Source organism: Larimichthys crocea, chromosome X (assembly GCF_000972845.2).
Source record: "Larimichthys crocea isolate SSNF chromosome X, L_crocea_2.0, whole genome shotgun sequence".
Lineage (NCBI taxonomy): Eukaryota > Metazoa > Chordata > Actinopteri > Sciaenidae > Larimichthys > Larimichthys crocea.
In genome coordinates, this window is record NC_040020.1 from 10644318 (window position 1) to 10661260 (window position 16943).

Here is a 16943-nt window from a genome sequence, read left to right on the forward strand (position 1 = left end):
TTGGCCCTGCACATGGTTGTTGGCAATCTGAAAGTTCTAGAACATCACCACACACATTGTTTAAGCCTTTTTCATGCTAAACAAAATCAGCCTTTATAACTGATTAGAGTTAGAGTTATAATATCTACAGTATATTCCACTTTGTTTCAGATGAGTCAGGTCGTACATTTCATTCCTTGTTGTTTCTAATAACAGTAGTTACAGATGTTTTATACCAGGCTCCATGTTACTGCAGGTAGCAAAGAATTAAATCGGATCTTTCCACTCAGTAAAAGGATGACTCAGTAAAAAATGACTTTCCATCTTATATGTTAACGTGTTGAAGCATGTAGCACCTTCTTCCAATGTTTGTTAGAACAGCGTGCAGACAGGCTTCCACAATTAAAGAATGTAAGGCTTTATTTATAACATAGCATTTTCTTCACGAACCATAGAACAGTGGACTGTTTTACAATGAGAGTCATTGCAATAAATACAGTTTGAGAATAACAAGGGGAACATTATGAAAATATACGTCATATGACGGAGCGAGGAAGCCATTGTGCTCATCATTATAAGAAAAAAAAAAGATTGATTAAATGTAGAAAAAATGCTGAAAACCTGTGGCTGGGTGTATGAGTACAGACAGAACACAGCGGGGAGGGGCTATTGTGTAGACTACACGTGGGAATTCTTTTCACATGGATCATCAGCACAGTTTCAGTCCAGGAATACAATTGCTGGAATGCAGCAGCTCGACCTGCTGCTGCACCATCGATCCACAAAGTTATCACTATGTCAGTGTTCCATCATGAAAACACATTTAAAAAAGTGGGGATTAAAAACAATGCTCAAGCTTAAAAAACATGTTCATCACTTATCTGTGTATCTCATTATTCTATGCTACTACAGCTTCTCACAAGCCTTGCTGCTCGGATCAAAGAGTCGAGGTGAAGAAGGAAAGCACTCAAGGCAACATTTCATTTTATGTTTCAAGAGAAGAAAAAGACTAGTGAGGATAGCAAAAGACTTGCTCTGTTGTGTAGCTGATAAAATACACTCGTTAATACTGCTCTGGAGGTGGAGGTCTCCACTAATAGTCAATGCCCTGATCATTGTAATGGGAGTTATAGTCGTCATGGTAACCTCCATGGTACTCGTCCTCCTGGAACTCAGCCTGATAGTCACTGTCGCTGATCTCTGAGCCGTTGGTGCCGGTGCCCTGGCTGCCGTTACTGTGGATGACCGGCTCTGTTGGGGGTGCGCAGTATTTGGGGTCGTAGACCTGCCGACCCAGACCGTACACACTCATACCCCTCTGAGACGCCACTTTGTTGGTGCCCATCTGGAGGGAGATGGTGGAGTTGTCCAGTGGCTGCAGCGCCACCTTCTGGTCATAGATGTCTCTGCGGGTCCCAGGAGCTGACATGCCTGCCTGCAGTAGACAAGAATGCAGCAGAAACTTACAGGTAGCGCACAAAATGCTCTGATTAAATGGCCTGTACTAGTCTAGTCTTCTGACCACTCAAAGCACTTTTACAGTAAATATCTCATTCACTTATTCACACACTGATGGCATTGGCTGCCATGCAAGGTGCCAACTGCTCATCAGTTTGAGGAGCTAACCATTCATACACATTCACACACTGATGGCACAGCCTTCAGGAGCAATTTGGGGTTCAGTATCTTGCCCAAGGACACTTCGACATGCAGACTGGAGGAGGTTGAACCAGGGATCGAACCGCCGATCTTCTGATTAGTGGACAACCCGCTCTACCTCCAAGCCACAGCCGCCACATTATGATTAGAGAATGTCTAGTACATAAATGCATTTTAAGGAAGTCTCCACTTGTTTATGGTCGACAATAAGAAATTATCCATTATTCAAGATCAAATGAACTAAATTTCAGTTTGAGAAAAGTTCATGAAGTCATCATGAGCTCTGCATTAGTTTAGCATTTCTTCATTATGATCTGTATCCTTATTGTGAAGTTGTCTCCTTGAGTCCAATAAAAGCTGTCAACATGTTCTTTAGATTGTTCACATTGAAATGAAACCCAATAGGCTACTGTATGTATGCTGCCAACAGGACAAACACACATCTCTCAAAACCTGGACAAACAACAGCATAACTATGGGAATGAATAGATAAATGGATACCTGGCTGGCTCCTTTGTTGGTTCCCATCTGCAGGCTGATGGTGGTCTGGTCGTAGGGTTTGTCTGTCTGAGTCTTTGGATCGTACAGATGTCTTCTGGTTCCGTAAGCAGTCATTCCAGCCTGACTCGCACACTTGTTTGTTCCCATCTGAGGACAAAACACCAGCGATAGGATCTCACCAAATCACAATCATCTAACTTATTTAAAATAACCTGAACATGAAACCATCAAGATTTTAAATGAACTTTAAAGAGACCTCTATCGCTTTGAGTGCAGCAGTTTGGAAGGAAGTGGAAGTGGAAAAAAGGTAATAATGTGTCCCAAATTGTGTCAGTTACTAGACTGTGTTCTCTCATCTGGCTATTAAAAGGTTAAAAGAATAAAGCAGAAATTGAATATAATATTCAGAATTGTGTCTCCATTAGTGTATAATCCACCTGAAAATAAGAGTCTGCCGTGTTTTTACAGTAGCCCTGAACAGACAAACTACATACTGGCTCTAGTTAGGGACATTCATGTTTTTCACGTGTTTAGTAGCCACAGTAGTACTAGTGTGATTTTTTGGCTGCAGGAGAAACAAAACTGTGACAGGAAAATGCTGATTCTATAGAAGTATCACAGTTACCTGCAATCCAATGACGCACTGACCAGCCTTGATCTTCTCATCATCAAAATGTCGAGCTTGTTTGTCTGCATATTTCACTCCGATATCAATCTTCGTGTCCATACCTTTGGTCTTGGCCTAACAGAGAGAGCATGCTGGTCAAAGGACTGATGTGACATTTGATTGGTTTCCTGTAACAACAGAAAATGTGTTCCTCAGCAGACAATGACCCTCTGTACTGTGTGTGCACTCACCATGCTGGCCAGTGCAAGCAGTGTGGTCTGGACTTGAGTCATGTTCCCATTTTCAAACAGGTCATTGGCCTCAAAGATGTCATTGGGCTTTAGGCCATAGGCCAAGATAGCTTTGATGAAATTCCCAAGGTTTTCCAGCTGTAGAGAGCAACAGAAAAAAAGAATGATGGATGGGGATTCCAACAAAACCAGGAGGAAGCGATAACAGTGCAAATAAAGCTTCATGAATTCTCCTCAGAGCCTGACATGCTAGGATAGAGGCTCAATGTTCTTTTCACAATGCTGATTTCTGAGTTCTATAAATGACTTTTAGCTATGAGCAGACAAACAGCCCTGCACTGTGCATGGTTCAGAACAGGTCTTACCTTGTGCCAGTTCAGCTGTGAAAGGTTGATTTTCTTTACTGAACCAGGCTGCAGCTTATTAATCAGTCTAAGAGAGCAGAGAAGAAAACACAACATGTATGAGCCAGAACATAATATGATCATCAGCACACACACACACACACACACACACACACACACACACACACTTACTCGCAGAGGATAACTCCATCCTTCAGGCCTTTCTGGAAGTTCTCTCCAATAGACATTCCTGTCACCTCCTCAATCCAGAAGCGGAGCTCCTCCTCCTTCTGTGTGTCATATTTCTGAGCAATCTTAAAGAGAAGGCATCATGTTATGGCTGCATTCCGATCTGAAGAATATCAATGAATATGAATCAGAATTTATGAAATAGAACTAACAGGTCTGAGCAAGTAAATGTTTTTGTCCTCACAGCTGGTATATGATGACCCCCACTATAATCACAGACAGATGACAATCAGCTCACACAGAGACAGGAGATGCTTGGTGTTGACACAGTACCAATGGAACCCTACCAGTCCTGATTAGACTAGAGAGTAGAGAGTAGAGTATACTTCACACCTGGCCTGACTCAGATCCTGGGTCATGTGTCAGACCTCTGCCTCACAAAGCAGGTCTGTTATTAAAAAAACATCCCTAACTGAATATGAGGCAAACAGGCTGATTTGACCTGCTGCCATGGAAATGGATAATGAACATGACTTTAGATAAATTAGCAGCAAAAGTCTAACATGTTCTCTCCTTTGATAAATGGACTGTACTTATATAACCCCTATCTAGTCTTCTGACCACTCAAAGCTCTTTTACACTACATGTCTCATTCATCCATTCACACACATTAATACACTGATTACACTGGCTGCCATGCAAGGTGCCAACTGCTCATCAGTTTGAGGAGCTAACCATTCATACACATTCACACACTGATGGCACAGCCTTCAGGAGCAATTTGGGGTTCAGTATCTTGCCCAAGGACACTTCGACATGCAGACTGGAGGAGGTTGAACCAGGGATCCAACTTTAAACAATTTAAAAAATTTCCCTACGGAGATTAATAAAGTACTTCTGATTCTGATTCTGATTCTGAACTGCAGATCATCAAATCAAATCAAATTTTATTTGTATAGCCCAAAGTCACAAAGTACATCTGCCTCAGAGGGCTTTACAATCTGTACAGGGAGTGACATCCTCTGTCTTTAGACCCTCGGTTCAAGTGAGGAAAAACTTGCCCACAAAAAACCTTTAACAGGGAAAAAATGTGGAAGAAACCTCAGGAAGAGCCACAGAGGAGGGATCCCTCTCCCAGGACGGACAGACGTGCAATTACAATGACTGATAAAATGATTACAGTAGCAGTGGAACCTGTGATCATCATCTGAATAATAGACGACCTGCTCTACCTCCGAGCCACAGCAACAGGTGATAAGTGTGATTCAGTCTCAAACTGAAAGAACAAACAAGGAGCAGCTTCAAAACTTTGTTCCTTCTGGTCCAAGAACAGAACAGTCTAACAGTCCAGATATTTTCTTAGAAAAACTCTCTCAGCTATAAATTTCAACCAGTAATTAAACCGCTAATTAAACAACTAATTAGAGCTCTGATTAGTCAGGGAAGACCTTAGTTGTCTCTGGGTAGAGGCAGGCAGGCTTAAAGGCATAGAATAAGTCTTTGTTACTGTGAAACTATAAGACTGGCATCACTCTGTAGACCACTATCTGATCTATGAAAGCAGCTGCTGGACCTGGATGCTCATTTGGAGCTTTCCACTGGTGAGTTTGGATTCGTCTTGTTCTGTTACAGCCAGCTCTCTACATTTTTAATATTGCTTTGACTACACTGCCTAGGTGTTACTTTAATTTCACAACATAATACATTCACTTCAGATTAAAACAATTGAACACACAGACATAATTCAATGAGCATGAGCAAGCAGAAGAAAACAGATTCAACTATCCTGAAAGTCCTGAAACACGGTATTATAGATTATAAACCTGTCCTCAGTCTAACCTGATTTTCAAAGTTTCTATGTGGGCCAGTATGCAAGCACACACACCTGTCACCAATGTCTTAACAATGACCTCTAGATGTGATGGAAAATTAAAGGTTAAAAGATCAATTCAGTTATTTTCCAGGGGCTCACGCCCAGAGACAAGAACACTGCCTACCAAACACAAGGTTGTAGTTTGAGGTTAAACGACAGACCTGCACAATATGTGCTGTTATAATACTTCAATCTCAGATACAGAGAATGAAGTTTGTGCCACCTGATGAATCTGTGAGTCCAGTATTCATCTGTTCAGACAGCAGAAGAGTGGGAAGAGTGACCATCAATTGTTCCATGGAGTTAAATTCAAAGTATTACATGATAGAAACAATGTAATTCAGGGGTGGTGTTTAGCTCAGTTGGTAGAGTAGCTGCCCCATGTACGAAGGCTCAGTCCTTGCTCGGGAAACCCAGGGTTTGAATCAGACCTGTGGCTCTTTCCAACATGTCGTTCCCTGTCTCTCTCTCCCCACATTCCTGTCACTCTTCAGCTGTCTCTGTCAAATAAAGCTTGAAAAGGCCAAAAAAAAAAAAATCTAAAAAAAAGAAACAATGAACAATGAACTTTACAACCACAAGAAAACAGAACAAAGCCACTCACATGGAGCTCTGTATCAATGTGAAGTTAAAGAACACACAATCCACTAAACCTTACTGCACAGTAATCCTGCACGCTCTGTAAACTGAATTATGGACTCCTCGGAAACAACAGGACAACAGCAACACCTCATTTTCAATGGCCTGTGCTGCACCACAACCGCGTTTCACTGCATCACTACGGAGTGCACCACTGGTGTGCCTGCTCCCAAAGTTCGACCAGGCTTAACTTGGGCCGTGGAGCATGTTCAACCCAGCACAAATAGCATTGTGTCTGCATGGTACATTAGTGTTGGCTGTCACTGCATGAACATCCCACAGACACTCTGCTCATCTACTGCAGGCTGACGAGCCCACTTCAGTTTATAGTCTGAGAAGAACAGACAGCATCTCTGCCCATCTCAGATCAGAGCACGACTGTGTGAGAGACAACACAATCACACCAGTGAGAGCAAAGACTTCCAATGTGGGGAAATATCAGAGCAATAGCAGTGTCATATTATGTAATTACTCCTCATTATATGATTACAGTGAAAGTGACTGCAGGACAAAATCCACAGTCCACTTCAACCAGGAAATGATGTCCAAGGAAACAAAGGACAACAAGCAAAATCTGGTTCACTCTTCACATGGACACCTTCTGTCTTCATCCAGCCATGACTTGTGTCCAGCTCCACTGGAAGCATCATCACAAGCTACTGAAGAAGAGGTCAGCTCAGGCTGCACCTGGAGACACTCCTCATTCTCCTCATCCATACTCCTCATTAATGAAAACACTGTCAAATCTGTAACAAGAAGAAATAAACAGATCTCTGCCCTGCTGTGAGCCAGCTCCATCAAAACTAGACCTGCTCCATTACTACTGCTGTGCTGATAACAACAAATGTGGAGAAATAGATGTGCCAGTTCCTTCAGTGTAATGCAGTCAAACCATCGGCTTGCTGTCATGTAATGAAGAGATAAAGAGTAGAATCTGGCCTCTCCTAATCCCAGTTCTTGTTCAGAGCCAAAGAGGAATGTGTTCCAAACTGTGACTCAGTGGAAGGTCGGAGTTAACTGGTCACAATATCACGGTTGAAAGTTGTCATTTAGGCATCAATGTGCAGCGTTTATTGTGTGTGGTTTGAGAACACAGAGGAACCCCACTGAGAGGCCAGAGAGCTGGAATGAGTTCTCTCTCTTCACTTCTCCCAAAAACTTTTGAACAAGATTCCCCAAAACTCTGAGAAGTTCAGATATTGGAAAAGAGAGTCCAATTATCGTGATGGAACCATTAAACTGAACAGAGGGAAAAAATCTTGAGAGCTCCAATTTAAGCCTGAAGTAAAAAGCAGACAAATCCCCTCCACAGTTCATCTCTGTACGCGAAAGCATTTCCTGATGACAGCACAAATGTGCACACATATGGAAAATCGGCTCTGCTGTCCAACACAACTCAGAAGAATGCACACAGAGGTTATGTAGAGTGAAGTGGGTTTAGTCAGGAATTCACATGGTCCAATAAAGTGATAGTCAAGTTAACACACACGCGCATACACGCACACGCACTTTCACACACACCCACATGGGCAGTGGTTGAAAGCAGATGCATTACATAGCAGAGTGCTAACCTGAGGCTGCCAATCGGAGAGGCTGCTGTGCATTAATGGGAACTTTGCTGACTTTGCTGGGGGATGTGTTTCACACGTCTACCTACAAGATGACATGGAGCAAAGCAGAGCTGCATCCTAACCTGCAGTATAGCAGACAAAGCACAGTAAGCGAGCTGACGTTCATGAGCCATGGTACCCGACCTTTAACTGCTGAAATGCAGTAATGCAAATCATCACAGTAACCCTCACCAACATGAATCTGCTACACGGTGTATGCTGGAATCAGATCTCATCTGACTGAGCGACATTACAACACACGTCTGTTTCCTGCTGTGTAACCACCCCTCTTCCGCCACAACAGTACCACGCTGGCTTACATCAACAGGCAGCATGAAGTCTGCATCTCTGTTGAAGGTGGCAGATCTGTTGTGGCCCTCAGAACAATTGTTGCACATTGTTTGCACATTCCACATCCTGAGAACGGGGGAACCAAGCTCATGTCGATGGGCGGGCTCCTTAAGAAGTGGTGGCAGCTTCACCCCGATGTGTGGGAGAGAGTGGACCAAAATGGTTGATGGGCTGGACTGTGTGTACCAGGCACGAGTAAGACACAAAACATAAGGATCAACGACTGCCTGCTACAGGGAAAATTGGTTGGAGGGAAATGAAAGGAGGTTAGACACTTTGACATGTTTAGTAGGATCTATTCTCTTCTTTGAGCAGTATCTGCTGGAGAAGACGCTGCCTCATGCTGCTATTAAAGTGGAAGCAGCAGAGTTTCTTCCTGTCACAAGGTTTCTTGTGAAGCGCTTCCTACAGGGGGTTAGGAGGCTACGCCCAGCGATGTGCGCCTCCACCCCTCAGTGGGAACTATCTCTGGTGTGGGATCCCTATGAGCCTCTGGAACATTCCTCACTCAAGGCGTTGTCATTCAAGTCAGGTTTGTTGAGAGTGAGTGAGCTCTGTGCCTTGTCAGTTCACCTGAGCTTCATGCTGCTTCACAGTGGGGCTACTCTCAATCTGCTTTGTTCCTAAAAACATGGACAACAACAACATTTAGTCCTCCACCCAGTGCTAAAGTAAAGTGAGAGTAATCATGACACAGAATGGGATAATTCCATACAGAAGAAACTCTAACCAGCCAACTCCGACCCAAAAGAAGGGTTACTTCTGTCACACGGACCCACTTTGGCTATGAAAAGTCTGATCACGACCAAAGCAGACTCAGACACCACTAACTCACGCAGCCTTTATGCAGAAATTCTATGCAAGACTCATGTCAATACAAAGAGTAATAAGAAACAGAAATATACCCGTCCATGTGTCAATTTTATATAAATGTATCTATTGAATAGACAAGGGGACATTTGGTGTGTTACACACAATATGTATGCAATGTATACTTATATTGCTTCACTGAATTGACAGAAAATGTGTAATATGATCATGTTTATCATTCTCTGTGGATGAGATGACGTGTAACTGGATATGAGATTTTGGTCATATGACACAGGCCTGCAGGGTCAGTGCTGGCGACAGGTTGTTTCAGGCACCAGTGACACATTAAACACAGTCCAGAGATGTGTGAGCTTGAAAGTTTATCAGATGTTAAAACAGGTTTGTACTGTGAGACAGGATCGACACAATCACGAGGTGACCCAGCACAGATCCAGCAGAAAGGTGTGGCTGCATGTATTTAAACTGCCACCGCAGCATTGACACACTAAGTCCTGACTAAGTGCCATGACCCTCTGTGGCGGCACCACTGCTCCATAACCACACTGGCTCCATTTAAATAACTGAGCATGGCCTTCAGACAGTAGACACAGTTTCATCTTCCCTCCAAAAGGTCTCTGTTTTTATTCTACTGAGCTGCCATGCTTTGCCATAAAGGCTCCATCAGTGGGAGGGGAGAGTAGCTTATATAGAAACAACAACAACAACTTTTTCCTGTCATTCATTGTTTAGAAAACCAAAACAATGTGCTGAAAGAAGCTAACAATGCACAGAGCTCCAGAGCTGGCTCCAAGAACTTCACATTTGAACACAGTTTATAGTGATCATCACATTTTCACTTTCAGTTGAAGCTGTTCTAAAATATTTAAACAGTCGCTTTAACTTCTCGCCGCAATCTTGCTGCAATGATTTAGATGTAGTCACATTAGTGAAGCTGTGCAAAAGGTTCAACACACACTACTCACAAAAAGTTCAGGACATTGTGCTTTAGGATGAGATTTCACATAAAACGCACTCTAACCTTTACAGGTGAACTTCATTTGACCTTCTTTAAACGTTTGAATGTCCAACTGTTCAATGTTTCACTACTTATTGCATGATGTGCTGTTCTCTAACAAGGTGATTCAAAATCAAAAGTGTGTGATCCATGAATGTTCCACTAAATGTTCAGCTTCAATGACAGTTTGTATTTAAACAGTCCTCTTCATCATCTGTTCACATTCTGACATCATGACACCAAGACGACACCTAACAATCCATCAGCAGTACCTGGTCAGTGTGAGGCTTCACACAGGAAGTCCTCAGGGGGAAGAATCAGCAGTTTGGAATAAGTCCACTTGTGAACAGCATGAGACGTCTAGTCGAGCTGTAATCGATGCTTAAGGTCACATGACAAGTTACTGAGACACTGACATTTTTGTTTGGTATACACGCCACTGCTTTTGTTGAAGAAATTACCACTGCATGCTTCTAATTAAACGTCCTACGTTCATGATATAATATCACTGTAGCATGAACTTTACCATTTTCCATAAATTTCACCTAAAAGTCAAATATCCCAAACTTTTTCTGACGGTGTCAGAGGGCACTTTGTAATATGAGGTAACATCTGAACAGCTAGAGTCAGGGATACATCTCTGGCTTTTGGCAGGTCACTTAGTTAACCTTTAGTGCAATTTGAGAATTAAAGCTATTCATCATATTTATTAGAACTAATCATTTTCAACAAAGACCTGTTTAGATCTAAGTTAAGGTTTGACAGTCTCTGTTCTGTCACAGGTGTGTCAGAAGGACGCACCATTGTTGTTTTTAAATCAGTCCACTGAGGGAACTGTCTGCTTTGAGATCCTGAAGATGAAAATTCATCGTAATGATGAGTCATACATGTGATAATAAACAACAATAAGTTGGATGTGTCATAGTCTTGTATTGTAGCAGCAGCTCTGCACACACAAACACTATGTGTTTGCTTGGCTATGATAGCCAGACGCCCACAGACAAACTAAACATACAGGGGGTGAAAACAAACAGACGCTTCAGAATGGACGCACATTCACTCAGTGTTGTGTGCTGTGGTTAGTTAAAGTTAAAACATCTGCTCACACTCCGGCCACTCCACAAGTAAACGGCAGTTTGACCATCAGTCTAAATGAGCTTCATGGACTTGGAGGTCTACCAGAGAATCCTATAGGGTACTGTGGGAGTATGGGGAACTGTTGCTATGAACCATCCGGTCCTACATAACCAGAGTGAGAGCTGTGTCCGTATTCTCAGTTGGTGTTGGGTTGCCCCTGGTCTCTGTACCTGTCTGAAGGCACACCTGGGCTGAGGACAGTTTGGGCACGCGATGAGCCAGTTAGCACAGAGTCTGTGAGCCCAGTCCAAAGATGTGGGCTGAACAGACAAGCTTTGTGAGAAAGAGCTTTCAAGTTGCCAGACCAGTCAGACCTTTAACAAATCAGTGACCTCTTTAAAAGAACTGAACTCAAGTTAAACTACTACCAACTAAGCTAAAAGTCAGGCTTCATTCTTTGTTTGTACACAGTGCAGAGAAGTTTGCTTTAGAATTATGATTTAATGAAAGATTCATACATTCAGTGCGATCATTTCCAGAGAAAAGCTAGGTAAGGAGAAGGAACAGTGCTTCTGTTCACTGCAGACATACGGTGCTGAAGAAACCTTTAACATGTCCACATGTTTTCTTTGCTCAGTGTGCTTCCACAACACAGCAGCCAATTTGTTTGATATTCATAATAACCAGATTCATACAATAAACAAAACCAAACAGTGAAAATGACTGCCGTCATTTTGACTTTATTAGTACGATAACAAATCTTAATACTTGCTTCACATTTTATTTATTAGTTAATTTATTCTAAGTTTTTTTTTTGATCATTTTTTGGCCTTTTCAAGCTTTATTTGACAGAGACAGCTGAAGAGTGACAGCAATGTGGGGAGAGAGAGACAGGGAACGACACACGGGAAAGATACAGGTCCGACTGAACCCTGGGCTTCCATAGCAAGGACTGAGCCTTCACACATGGGGCGGCTGCTCTACCAACTGAGCTAAACACTGCCCCTATTAGTTAATTTAATAAAACTTTCAAATGGATGGATTTTGTGTAAAAGTTGTGAAAAGCCCTTTGCTGTAATTTGAATGTTTTTGCATGACTGTAATACTGCAGATTATACAAACACACAGCACCAACAGCACCTCATATTTATTTATTTGCAGAAGATGAGATGTTGTGCTGCAGGAGTAATTTGCAGTCTCTTCAAAATGACGCTGGATTGTATAATAAGCCAAGAGCAACGTAAGCTAAACACTCAGGCTGAGCAGCACAGCTTACCAGTACCTGAAACATGTCTACCCCTCCGGCTAGAAAAACACTGTGATGCCAACTGAGCAGTGAAAAGAGAGACCCGGATGGGGATGGGGTCCTCATCAAGAGGTTTTGGCTGAAGAATTTCAGGAATGTAATGTATGCAGCTCAGAGAAGAGCATGGACTACTGATCACACTTCATGCAATGGAACCCAGGTGGGCCCCTGCCTGTCCTCCTCCTTTTGTTTATGTGCTGCCTCTGACAGAGGAGCTTTCAGTGCAATCAACTATGTGAGTGCAATGGAAGAAAATCTGTCATTTACAGCCAAGTTTAGAAGAATGGAGATGGAAAAGATGAGTCTCAACTCTGTCAGGTGAGTGTGTCCAGCTCTGACCTGTCTGTGGTCCATCATATGGTGGAAAAGGAAACAGAAGTGAGAGGACAAGAAGACTTCTGAGGGGCTTCCCAGTGTTCTTGCATGTCTTAAGCCATTTTTCCAAATCACATGTGCTTCAATGTCAAAACATGCCATGCTGCCTCGTACTGTGGAACAGATTTGGACATTCTTTGCAGTCGTTTGTTTCCACTTACGTTCAGATTGTCTTAAAGCTCCAACATGGCTCTGTTTATCCAACACTGAGTGAGTGTGTAAGTGGACGTGTTAACACACGTGAAGATTTCTGTAAGAACCTTTTTGGACAAAATTCAACCAATGTCACAGCTTTGTGCCAGCATCCTTCATTTCCATCAGCTCGTTTTTTAGACATGCTACATGCTCGTTCCAGTCCAGATACAACTGGACAAGAAAAAACAGCACAGTATCAGAGGCCAAGGCCGTCGTCTCAGACAGAGCAGTTCATATACATGAATGCCATGTTCAAAGTCAGTTTGATTGTACAGTGTCTGATCTGTTTCATTTAGTTTGTCACAGTGAACTGATAAGACGCTTCTTATTCTAACCTCTGTGTGTCTGCTAGTGTGAGCTTTGCTGCACTGACCTTCACAAACACGTTTGTTAGTAAATCTGTGGATTTGGTCAATCTGGGTGTCAGATTGGTGTGCACAAACATTTTGCACATTAAACCTGTAATCTTCACCCACATATGCAGAGACATGCTGTACTGTACAGCACAGATGCCGTTAAGGAGAGCAGCTCTGCAACACTAGCAGGCTGAGGTGGACCAAAGGGTAAGGGTAAGTAAGATCGGGTTTAAATCTGCACGGATCAGCTCCACAATATGCTAGGGCTGTGAAATTAATCGAATTTTGATCACGATTTCGATTTTGTTGTCAAACGATCTCAAAAATCATATAATCGAGTTTTAATTTATTTTCCACTTTTCATCACACAATTTCTGAGAGACGCGCATGCGCAATACATTCCATTTCACGCGGCCCCGCTGACTAACAGGAGAGCCCATACTCCCTCACGCAGCTGAAGAGTGAGGAGGCGTGTCGGTTAGTGTTCAAAAACAGTGAGTGAGATTGAAAGCAAATGAGAAGAATCCGACGAGAAGCAGCAGCACATAATGTAACACTACAAATTTATTCAGCCATCTCAAACAAAAGCACAAAGTCACTCACGACGAATTAATAAAGAAACAAAAAGACAAAGCCAGTGCCACAACCAGAAAGACGTCCATGCAAACTCAGTCATCGATCACAGACACATTGTTTAATGCGACTCTTTATCTGACAAGTTCGGAGAGGCACAAGACATTAGGCTACGTTTACACATAGCCGGGTATGTTGAGAAACGAATATTTCCCTCCCTCCGTTTTCCAAAATAACATCGTGCACATAGCATCGTTTTCAAAAAAGTTTTTGTTCACATCAACCCGCATAAATACACCATGGAGCGCCATCATAACTACGCCAAGCCTATGGGCGGCTTGCTTCCATGATCATCGTCGTAGCGAAAGGTAAACATTGGTCGCACTTTTGGCATCAGCTGCCTAAAACTCGATTCGTTTTCAGAGGCGAATTCACCGTTTGCGTGTAAAAGATCGATACAAACGAAGGGAAATGTGTCCGTTTTTTAAAATACCCGTGTACGTGTAAACGGGGCCTAACAGCTGCCATTGGATATTTCTTAGCTAAAGATATGCAACCCATTAATACAGTCGAGGGTGAAGGTTTCAAGAAGATGCTTATTGCTTATTGATGCTTATGCTTATTATTATATTTATTTTGTTCGATAAATATAGAGAATTTGCAGAGCAGCTGGATCCATAGTTTATTTTGGATATGTTTTTCTATGACTTATTTAATGTTCCATAAAGTCTATTTATTTTATTGATTTAATGCTTTATACATTGCAAAACAGCTGCAAAGTACATATTTGTAGCCAAAATTTATTTTCAATTTGAATATTTTGCATAAAGAATCAATAACAAAGTGTTTTTTGAGAGAGAGAGAGAAATGCTGAATAAATGCATTGTGAAACTCAAAATTAATCATTTGAATAATCGTGATTTCAATATTGACCAAAATAATCGTGATATTGATTTTTCCCATAATCGAGCAGCCCTACAATATGCTTCAGTGTACCAGCCGAAAACACACCGATAGATGAGTGATAGATGATTATTATTATTACAAACTGGAGTAATGAGCTGCACCAAGGGTCGAAATGTTTCAAATATTATGAGGACAGAATAGAAACAACTCTAATCTAATTACAAATGTGTGTTCAGAGAGCCAGAGTTGATTCCTCAAAATGCCAGTTGTGCTCCTGAAGGTTTAGATGAGTCATTTCCTGTGAGAAGATTTTCCACAGTGACCTTACACTGGTTTAAAGGCTTCAATGGGAAAAGCACAAACAGGCCACTCTACTGTATCACTGCTGTGTCTGCTGCAGCCTCTGTACAGAGAGCATGCATGTCATGAACGTACAGGCCACAGCAGTGTGTGTGTGTGTGTGTGTGTGTGTGTGTGTGTGTGTGCATGCTGTGGCTTTTCAAAACTTTTTCTTTATGTACAGTTCTGATACTGTGTCAGAACCCTCACAGCACATTAACCAACGCAACAGAGGAGTGGAAGGAGAACATGGACAGAGTGTTCACAGATTCTGAGAAAAGCCCCACACACTGGAATCAATAGACATGTGAATAAAACTATTTAATCATCCGACTCTTAAACACTTTCCAAACATTCCTGGACCTGATCGGGTTGGATCAGGACCTCTGTTCAGAGGGTTTCTGATGCTGATTTTCATGGCCGCTCCTTTTCCACTGGTTGTGTATGGGAAAAACACTTTTTGGGCCAGTGGGCGTCACATGATGAACGTGGGAGTTGCAGTACCTGGTGCAGCCACTAAGCCAATATCAGCCCACGGCCTGGCTCTGTGTCCACACACAGTATGAAGTATGAAGAAAATTCAATCCAAGCAGACACACACAGATTGGTTCAGAGCAGGAACAGCTCTAACACATGACAAGGATCACACACACATACTACAGTATGCAGTCCCTTTAATGCTGGTATCATACTGTCTGCACTTTATTGTTGTGGAACTACAAATCCACCTCACCTGACTCCAACAGGCATCCTGTTCCTCCCGATAGACAACAAACTGAACTGTGTGAGCTATGCAAACATCAGTGCAGTGAACTGAGGAGAACATTACACAGTGACATCACAGTGTCACATGATGAGCAGTGATGTCATGTGTGGTCAGTGATGTGTCTCTCTACATCTGATGAGAGAGAGAGAGAGAGAGAGAGAGAGAGAGAGAGAGAGAGAGACACAGAGAGAGAGAGACAGAGAGAGAGAGAGACAGAGACAGAGACAGAGAGAGAGAGACAGAGACAGAGAGAGAACTGATAACTTTATCCAGTGCACTCTTCTACGTGGCAATCTGATTCTAAACAAACAGACCACACTGTGTAGATCATGGTCTCCACACACACACACACACACACACACACACACACACACACACACACACACACACACACACACACACTTCTTCACAGTGCAAACAGCATCAGCATGAGCAGCTTCGAGTCCGGGACTCGTGTGATCCAAACAAAGAGGAGCGGAAGGAGGGAGTGTGTTCCATCACTGAGGCTGTCTGCGGGCCTCATCTCACTGTGTGAGAGCTGTGTGTGGACAATGAACGCAGAGTTTAGGAGCTGGACTTTGACTTCATGTAGACTGTGTCCTGCACCCCCCGCAGCTAAACCCCGAGCTAAAAGCTGAACTTGAACACAACACAGTCCTCTGACCTCTGAGCTGCTGCACGGATGACAAGTTTACCAAAGTCCTAAAGATGTGTGTGTGTGTGAGTGAACCTTTGTTAACGTGTGAAACACGGAGGAAAACACACTTACTTTGCTCCTGACTTCAGCGGACAGTCCGTAGGCTGGTCCCTTGTTAAAGTGTGTCATTTTCCCGGTTAGCTCGCGACTCACAGCCGAACTCTCTCTCTCGCGCAGCGGTTTGTTTCGGCCCCTTCGAAAGACCCGGACCCGGAGGGGGAAAGTATTCCGACAGGCTCCACACAGAGAGGAGATGAGAAGAGGAGCAGAGAGAGAGACTGCACTATCTGCGGGACAGGCTCAGATTGCAGAAAAAAATGTCGTCAAATGGTTGACGTAGCCCCGACAGCCAATCAGAGCAGCCGAGGGTTACTACCTCCCTGCATGCTGAGTGTGTGAACGTGAACGCTGAAGACTGATGAAGCTGACTGCATGAATGGAAGCAAAGCACACCGTGTTTACATCCATCTGCTCATCCACACAAACTTCATGTTCAAGTATAGCTACACTATACTCTCATATTCT

General features: G+C 42.9%; 1 protein-coding gene across 1 annotated transcript; it reads right to left on the reverse strand.

The window, feature by feature from the left end:
- Positions 1-376: 376 nt before the first annotated feature.
- cnn3a (calponin 3, acidic a) lies at positions 377-16830 on the reverse strand. Its single transcript, XM_010739835.3, has 7 exons — positions 16491-16830; positions 3534-3655; positions 3363-3429; positions 2998-3135; positions 2765-2881; positions 2140-2286; positions 377-1414 (listed from the first exon to the last, which is right to left on the reverse strand). The coding sequence occupies exons 1-7, from the start codon at positions 16545-16547 to the stop codon at positions 1073-1075; spliced, it is 990 nt and encodes a 329-aa protein (XP_010738137.1). The 5' UTR covers positions 16548-16830; the 3' UTR covers positions 377-1072.
- Positions 16831-16943: the final 113 nt, after the last annotated feature.